Source organism: Colias croceus, chromosome 15 (genome assembly GCF_905220415.1).
Source record: "Colias croceus chromosome 15, ilColCroc2.1".
Classification (NCBI taxonomy): domain Eukaryota; kingdom Metazoa; phylum Arthropoda; class Insecta; order Lepidoptera; family Pieridae; genus Colias; species Colias croceus.
In genome coordinates, this window is record NC_059551.1 from 5,271,883 (window position 1) to 5,281,683 (window position 9,801).

General features: G+C 32.8%; 1 protein-coding gene and 1 long non-coding RNA gene across 2 annotated transcripts; both read left to right on the forward strand.

The window, feature by feature from the left end:
- The first annotated feature begins 2,479 nt into the window (after positions 1–2,479).
- On the forward strand, positions 2,480–4,070 carry LOC123697711. Its single transcript, XM_045644244.1, has 3 exons — positions 2,480–2,625; positions 3,143–3,475; positions 3,802–4,070. Exons 1-3 carry the CDS (start codon positions 2,584–2,586, stop codon positions 3,949–3,951), a joined length of 525 nt encoding a protein of 174 aa, XP_045500200.1. The 5' UTR covers positions 2,480–2,583; the 3' UTR covers positions 3,952–4,070.
- Positions 4,071–8,251: 4,181 nt separating this feature from the next.
- LOC123697712 lies at positions 8,252–9,801 on the forward strand. The gene is made up of 4 exons (XR_006752262.1): positions 8,252–8,367; positions 8,697–8,801; positions 9,206–9,365; positions 9,710–9,801. It is a non-coding gene; the product is annotated as an uncharacterized LOC123697712 (long non-coding RNA).

Below are 9,801 nucleotides of genomic sequence, written 5' to 3' on the forward strand. Positions count from 1 at the left end.
TACTTATTTTACTTTTACCTATCCCTAATCCCTATTATAACACAACACACAAGCACTTGCTTTTAAAGGTGTTAGCATATAGAATAAACAATAAATGCAATTAATACAAATAGAGTGCAATATATAGGATACATAAATTGTTACAAATTAATTCACTCAAGTCATTTTATGCCTAACTTCACGCCCGGGCTGAAAGGGTTAAGTTGCGGTCCAAGGAGCGCATCTATCACCATAATCCAATAATAAAAATAAAAAAAAATAAAAAAAAAAAATTTTTATTTTTTTTATTTTTTTTTATTTATTTTATTTATATCATGGAATTTATAGTCTCTTCATTTACCAGCATTATTTATAAAATTAATAGAGATATGTGGAGATATTCATGTCTATAGACAACGAAGTGTCTAGATAATAATATCTACAAAATTTGACTTTATCAAAGGTGTAAGGTTACAAAAATGTGGGCACTACTATTAGAATGTGTCAGTCGCGTCGCTATTGTCATAATATAATAACAATGTAGCTTTTGTTCGTCGTAGTATTCGAGGAAGAATGCTAGCTTGAACGAAAAGAATGTAATTACAGAATGAGCAAATGTTCTTGGGATGTATGTTGGGATTTAATGAAAATTCCGTCTTACAGCCACGTCAATGATATCTTAAGAGCTGCGACCCATGTCACACTGAGCGTTTAACAAGGGTTTATGTGTTAAAATAATTTGCGGTAAATTCGCGTGAAGGAAATTGGGATGTCTATAGGCGACACTTAACTTGTCTTTAACTATATGTCAAGAAACTTTGGTATTATTTCGTTTTTATACTGCATATTTGTATTGTAGTTCCGATACTTGTTATGAAACCACGGATGGAAAGCGAAGTATATTTGTAATATTTACTTTAATTTAAATTTTACGTTTAAAGCATCGTAAAACAGTTAAATATCACGCTCAGTAGCCCGGAAATTATCAGGAAAAGCTTCGTTTAAACCAAGTTTACGATTTCGAACAGCTGAACTTCAATAAAATTTCCTCCATGGACATTAAAAGATTCACTCAAGTAAATTTAAAATTTCATTTAATATGTTTCTGTTAAATATGTTCTTTCCATTAAATAAGATACAAAAATTTTCAATTTACATCGTGTTATTTTCCTCATAATAAATCTTCAACCTACACAGAATTTATATTTTCATCCTCACGCAGTCCAGAACATAGGTATCCACTGTCAATTTATTTATATCTAAAGTCCTACTGTACCTACACTACAAAAAAACTAATGATTTAAGTTTGACCACCACTGCAATCAGTTGCCAAATGTAAACAAATACCTACTTACATTTTGATCTATTAAACTAATTATATAAATGAATGAATGAAGTTTGCACGAATTCACGGGATTTATCCATTTAGACATTCAGTGTAGTCATAAGAATACATAAATTATAAGAAGTTGATGATAGATAACATTAAAAATTAAAATAAACATACACACACACATGCACTCACATTACACACTTAACAATCATGCAGTGAAAATATGTCGTGGAAAGCGTCTGTCAGTTTTTGTGGATATTTTCTTTCTGCATATAAATTGTTATTAAAACGGACATACTTTATGATTGCAGATAAATAAGAGTCAGTCAGAGAGAGTAAGAGTCCATAGAGGTACACATAAATGAAAAGTATGATACAAATCATAATACACAATTTTGTAACGACATATATTTACAATAGCTACGACTAATTAATATAGAAAAGTAATAAGCAATCGTCGATGTGAAACGCTTTATATGCTTCAGTGCATTATACTATTTCATAAAATCTATAATTTTATATATTTTATTATGTATATTACGTTCAATGATTTTATTGTATGAATCTCTCATTACAACATGTTCTCACGACTCGTATTGTCTTGTTTCCTTGCTGATAACAATTGTAAGAAGATACAATAAGTTGTTTGCTTTACTTTATCTTCTATTGCGTTCGTTGTCAGGTGACAATATTTGTATTTCGTAAACATATTCAAATTTTTGTTTGTTCCCGTATTCGTTTTACTGCCAGAAGACATGTTTGATATAAATGAATAAAAATCCGTATAAAACAAACTAAATATTCTTGATTTAACAGTTTTGGCACAGACTAATAATAATATACTGGTTTTGGGTAGTATTTCACTCTATACGTGTATCCAGGTGTATCCTCATTTTATTTATAAAAGTTAAAGTCCGTAGAGGTACACATAAATTTTCCTTGTTCTTGTTACGTTAATTATGCAGTTATGAAAGTGGACCAATATTTAGAAATTTTTTTGAATAGGTACAATTTTTTCAAACGCTAATAATTAATAATTTCCTTGCACAAGCATTGTCTACCGTCTTCCATTTTGAATTTAATAAAGTCGTGCTCCTGCATTAAGTAATTTGCGTAATCCATATAACTTATTCATCGTTCTGTCACAACGCTTAATAGTTCTGCAGAATTTCCATTTCTATTTTTCCCGTCGGTATATAAGACGGTTTAATTACAACAGCTAATTAGATCCGATTGAGAAACGAGTGCCTAGAAGTCCATCAATAACGGCCATGGCTTTGCGAAATATATATTTTTGTTTCTTAACCGCTCTGGTGAGTTTTCCAAGGTGTTCTCTTTGTACTTTCTTAAAAATATTCTTTCTTTCGTGAAAATTTATACATTAAAAACTGTTGTGCTATCACTGAATAGCGTGCATTAATAATATCTTCTATGTTAGAATTCTTGGTATTTGATAAGCAATTAAAAATAATAATATCTAAATGTGGAACATCCCGTACGTCATAATATTAAAATGAAAACTAAATAATTGCATACTATCGTCTTTATTTTATAACTCTGCGTTATGAAACTCACTTTATTTTGCATTTAAACCTAATATTATGTGCACGAGCATAACCTTCATACATATTTAATTTCAAAATTCAGTTGAGAAATTTCTTTACCCCGAAGAAAATATTTATAAAGCCTATTGGTACCAGAATACGTTATCAGTTTAACACAAAATATATTAACGAGCTCTTTGTGTCTTAATAATATTTCGTAATCATTTCGTATAATATTTCGTAATCATGATTTCACGATAACAATGTTTGAACATGAATTTTACAGCTAGCGGTGAACCTGATATTCGCAGACGACTCCAATGAAACGCAGCCAAACCCGCACAACAGAGCAATGCCATTCAACCCATTTGGCTCCCTCCCTTTTGGATCTCCCTTCGGCTCGAATCCCTTTGGCTCCCTACCATTCGGCTTCAATCCGTTCGGACTTAACTTCAGCCAATTTATTCCTTTCGGATTTGGCAATTCACGACAGACGAGAGACGTAAGCTCACAGGATGATGATGATGCAAATAATGACACATCAGTCAATAATACAAACCATCGATTATTCTTCTCTTTTGGAAGAAGTCAATTGACAACCTGCAACTACACCGCAACGGTAATTAATTGTTTATAGTATACAGTATACATGCCTACAGGAATCCCAAATTTGAAAAACTATAAAGATGTGGACCTTTTAGTAAAATACATCTGTAGTATTAAATACATAATAGTTATTTTACAATTCATGAAATGTTCAATCGTGGTGATGATTGTCTATGCTTAGCATCATCCGAACCATATACCTAATACCCATACCATACAGTTGCCCCCTCTAATATTATATCCCTACAATGTAGGTACTATAGTTAAATAGAGAACCTTATATGATACTTATTTTTATTTTATACAATAGGTACACATTAATATTAACGTCGTTTTCAGCCTGGTTTATCATGCGCGAGCTGCAACCAAGCCCTCACCTGCTATTCAAGCAACGTCGGTGTTTTGCGTAGATGCACGCTATACTGTAACCGTGGTCGCTGCTCATTTGTCGCTGGCTCCCAATGCTCCTCAGGCAACTCTACGGGCTAAATTATACATTTATTAAAACGATAAATTACCAAAGATTATTGTATATTATTACATTATTGTTGATCGTAAGATAATTACATATATTATGTTTAAGTCGGAAAAATTGAGTTTCATGTAATTTATTTATAAAATATTGATAAAATTGTAATGTTTTATAGTAGTTGTTCAATAAAATTATTATTATATCTGTTATTCATTGTTTTTCTTACGATAGAAATATTATTTTATTTTCTTACTGCAAAACATCTGCCCAAGGAAAATTTACCTTTTAACCTGAGTTGGGTTAACTCACATTATGTGAAACTTAAGTTTCGTTTAATTGTATTATATCCACCTAAAATCTATTTAGTAAAATATTTGCTAAATACTTTAACGGCTATAAGGATGATTTTTCTTAACATATTATGAAATTATAATATTTACAACTTCTTATTGACTACATGTCAATATTTACTTAGTTATATTTTTTTTTTATTATTGAAGTCACTAACTCTACCTCTAACTTTTGTGATTAATTTATTATTGATAATTAAACTATTTTAACATAATTCCGATTTTCTAATTATTATACCTACATTGAAAAAATAACTCTACTTTTTCGAAATAACATGTTAAGTATTGCTATTTAAAATTAGAAAACTGAATACGTAACATGAAAATAATAATTGAACGAAATAATAGCGTTAGCGAAATTACAAAACTGTCACAAAACTGATTTTTCTGGGATATGGAAATGGAATGGCAAAACCGAAATTTAGCTTTACAAAACACAAAAAACGCCATAACGTTCAATTTTGACTTAGTTATAATCGATCACATCGCATCGTAACTATTTTTTTAAAGTAATATTAATTACATAATTTTTACACACACGTTTTTAGACACACATATTTTCTATTTTGTCGCGGCCACACTATGCTCCTCGCGCTGCTCATCGCTCTGCTCATCGCTCTGCTCATCGCGCTGCCGTTATTCGCCGCGACATTGCCATCTCTGGCCACACACTGCTCTACTCGCGCGACTCCTCAAGGCTCAATTCGCACTCGTATTGCCGGTCCTTTGACTCGCGCGCGAATACCGACAAAATAGTGAGCAGTGAGCAGTGAGCAGGACGACGAGCACGACCAGTGGCATGACGAGTAACGTGGCCACACTATGTCTCTGCTTACTTTCCTCGTTACTTCCTATGGGAAGTAACGAGGAAAGTAGAGTCACTCGAGAGTACAACCACCACTCGTCGAGTGTGTGGCCGCGCAGTAGATATCGTGGCATACAACCATGCATTCAAGTCGGTAGCATCTATTAGTAAGCATAAGTGTGATTGTGATCTATGAATAAACGTTTTATCTATATATCTATCTATCTACTTTATTTCCTTTCCTATCCTATCCTACTAATATTATAATAGTGAAAGTTTGTAAGGATTTGTATATGTGTGTGTTACTCTTTCACGCAAATACTACTGAACCGATTGCAATAAAATTAAGCACATATACAGAGGGTAACTTGGATTAACACTTAGGATAGGTTTTATCCCAGAAATCCCACGGGAACGGGAACTATGAGGGTTTTTCTTTGAGAATGCGGGCGAAGCCGCGGGCGGAAAGCTAATAACTAGTAAATACCAACTGAAGATATATTACACACCTACTATCACAATATATTTCGATTTATCAGACGTACCTATATATTATGTTGAATGCGAAAACATAGAAGTTGATTGAATATATTTTCCGTTTTATATCCCCATGTAATGAATTTAGATGTTTTCCGTACACTGAATACTTGTAGGAACGGTAATGGAGTCGCAGTGGATATTATTGAAAAATATTAAATAGGAAATATAAATGTACAAGAAATACTTCATTGTTTTATTAATTTTTTAAAGTAGGTACTTTTTGCATTGGAAATAAGGAATCTCTATCTCTCACGATTTCCTTTATAATAGTTGGATGTATAATATAAATACGCTTTCTTATGTAAAATAATATCAAAGCATCCAATCGGACTATTATTTTGCAAGACAATAAATATTGAATTTGATATAATATGAGATTTATTACTTGGGCGCTAGGGTTGCCAAAGCTTATTATTAACAGGATATTTCATTTCATTCAGGGAAAATGTTATTTTCAAAAAAATATTGACCATTACCTATATTGCTCTAGAGTCTAGTTGAATCGACAGACGTTGTCCTGTCACACCCCGGACACTCCATACAAAATTATAGTTTTGACAGTCACACTGTAGAGACTGCAAATGTGTGTGTAAACTCTTTATGGTTGGCACATTTGTGACTAGCGTAAAAAAAAATTCGCGTTTTTCTGATGAAATACATCCGTAAACAGCACAATATCTAACCATTTTCTACGAAAAACGATAATCACAAATCCAAAATAATAAAATTGCTTTAAGTCAATTTGATTAATGTTGTCAATCTTCGTTGCGTTTCGTCTAAAGACGTCGTTGGTATCGTCCTATGTTTTAAATAACAATTTTTTAACGTCAGTAGTGCACCTGGCAAATCTTCGCGCCAGCATGTTGCTCCGGACTGCAAGGGCCCTGCGCTCTCGTTCAATATCTGAATCGTCTCTTAGATCCCCCGTCAAAATGTGACCCAAATATTTAAATTGTTCCACGATTTTAACAGGAGAACCATTCAAAAATAACCCAGGTATTCTCTCCGGTCCCTGTCCATATCTAAATACCATCAATTCGGTCTTTAAAGCGTTATACTTCAAGCCGTGAGAATTAGCATAATTCTCACAAATTGAGAGTAGTTTTCTCAGACCCTTAATTGAGGGGCTCAGCAGAACCATGTCGTCGGCATAACTTAAATTGTTTACGCACACGTCGCCAAGATGACATCCAACCCTGGTTCCCCTGAGCTCGCCAATCAATCCATCTATGTAGAGATTGAACAGGTCCGGAGAGGTTAGCCCTCCTTGACGTACTCCACATTCTAACCTATACCCGCTAGACATGGAGTCGCCCCATCTGACATAATTTGTTTGATTTCCGTACCAGAATCTCAACAGACGCGCTACACTGTAAGAAACTCCTGTTGCTTCCAGTTTATCCCAAAGAATACCATAATTTACCAGATCAAAAGCTTTACTAAGATCTAAAAAGCAAGCATACACCGATGTTTTGTGTTGCTTATAATAATTTATGGTACTCTTTAGGCTAAAAATAGCGGCGTCCGTTGATAGTCCAGGACGAAAACCAAACTGTGCTTCATTAATATTTAATGATCTCTGTATTTCAGGATGAATAAGACGCTCCAGCACTTTACTTAATATAGTTCCTAAAGATATAGGCCTATAGTTAGACGAATCGCCTAGATTACCGCTTTTATTTTTAGCAATAGGCACAACTATTGTTCTTATCAAATTTTTGGGCAAATAAGAATATTTTATGCACTTGTTGTATAGGTTGCACAAATGTTCGACCAACTTCTCACTTCCCCAAATTATATGCTCAATGCTGAGACCGTCATAGCCAGGTGATTTCCCCCTTTGTATGCTTTTTATGGCTTTTTTAACATCTTTATGAGTAAATTTTATGCATGATTCCTTATCTATAGTTACTGGCTCGTTGTTATTGACGGTCTCAACACCGGGCACACTCTTGACAGGGAGAGGCTTAGTTTTGAATTTATTAGCAAATATCTCTGCAATCTGATCTGACATTTGCACACCATCTACAGAAACCGATCTACTCTCTCTACCATTAAGCTTTTTTGTAGTTTGCCAAAATTTTACGAAGTTTTTGTTTTTACTGCATGTAGCTAATATATTCATCTTAATACGATCTTCATTTTTCTGACACCACTGAATTTTATTTTTAAATATTATACGGCTCTTTCTCATATTATCATATAAAGGTCCATTTAAAGGTTTGCCCGATTCCACCCACTCCTTAAAGCAATATCTAGCTACCTGATGGCTCTCTCTAACATGGAAATTCCAGCCTACTACATGTTTCCTATTTTTCGTTTTGTTTACTACGCTTCCACTAAAAATAGCAGCTTTTTGTAAAATATTCACAATATGATGATATTTGGTCGCGAAAATTTGCATGCAAGCATATTGTATTGAAAATTTGTTATTTCATAACCTTAACTATTTTTTAAAACTCGAATATAATATATCGTTGATAGGTAGTTGATTCGACCGATATATAGAGTACAAAGTATACGATATAGAGGTATAGTACACAATAATATGTGCTTAACAACATTTACCCATCCCTAACGTTTAATGTATTCTATTGTCGTATTATTAAATTCTGGTATATAATATCAATCGTATCAGACCTCCATACTAAATACACATCAAGCTATCACTTGGTAACTCCTACCTACCATCTATCATCATGACCGGAAGATTCTACTTCTATGTATTTTCTGTTATGGTAAGGAAAGACAGGAAATTAAAATGTAATTTCCTGTCTAAATACATATTAAAATGAAAACAAAAATGAAATACCTAATTAATTTTCAAAATTCTTGAAAGGATTTTATTTGTTTTTATTATCGTTTAGATTGCATGAATAAAAGCATGAAAAAATATTATATTCAAAAACAAATCCTCACTGCCATATAATAATTATATTGTATTTGATATTGGTTATTTTTATGCGATAAAATATTTCCCTTTACGAGTGAAAATAACGTCTGGTATACCTATAGGTTGTTATTTAGCGTATAAGGGTGAATTTTCTAATCCTAATATTTATTATAGCTTGCAGCCCTTTTTATACATGCTGAAGAAGTCCAGAACCATGCCCGTTATGCCAGATCCTTATCAATGCTGCCCAGCATAACAAATTGCAACTATACAACTCAAGTAAGAAAATAATATTTTGATGTGTTTTGTTTACGTTAAAAGTTCTATTATGTACCTTCATCTCAGAGGTACAACATAAGTCAATTTTATAGTTTTCATTAATAAAGGTAGTAAAAAGCGCTACAATAATTGACGTCATTAGTACATAGGTACTTAAAGAATTATTTAGCCGCTTGTCATGAAATATGTGACAAATCCAAATGTGTCCAAATGGTAGAAGGATCTAAAAAGCAAATCAAAGAATATATTTATTGAGTTTGTACGCCATAAAGAAAACCATAAACTCGTACCTTTTATAATAGTGATCCAGAAATAGATAACTGTAACTATGCCCAATCAAATATCTTGAATGCAAATAAATTTCGAATTTAACGTTACATACAGCCAAGTTTAATCTGTTCTAGCCTGGCTGGTCGTGTTCCGGGTGTAACACAGTGAGGATCTGCCTCCCAAACAACGTGGCTATCAATACCAATTGTGGCTTGTTCCTGCCATATTGCGATGGTGGACGTTGCGTCTTTTCACCCAACGCTTCGTGTAACTCTACGGGATCTTCTTAACAATGTATTAGGATCTTATATTATGTAGATATTATTATTAGTAATTAGTTTGATAATTGTTTTCCTTTGTAGTGCTTTCTTTACAGTCAAGTGACTCGATGACGTAGGATTTTTGACTTACTTTAAAAGAAATCATATCTATATTTTCAAGACATATCTGTGTAAAACTATAAATAATAAACAACTCCAAATTCATGTATGAATCATGCATATTATAAAACTTTTAGGTGTATTTGTTAATAATCTGGATGAAGTCGCAGCCAACAGCTAGTCTATACGTAATAGACCTTAGGTTATATTTTTTGTATAACCAATTATTACGGTACTATAGAATCATTTTTTTTTCAGATGAAATGAAACAACAAACAACCGAGTCGATGTATTTTCACAATCCATTAGTCTGTACGAAATAAAGGCTAAATAAATTACTTCGCAAAGGC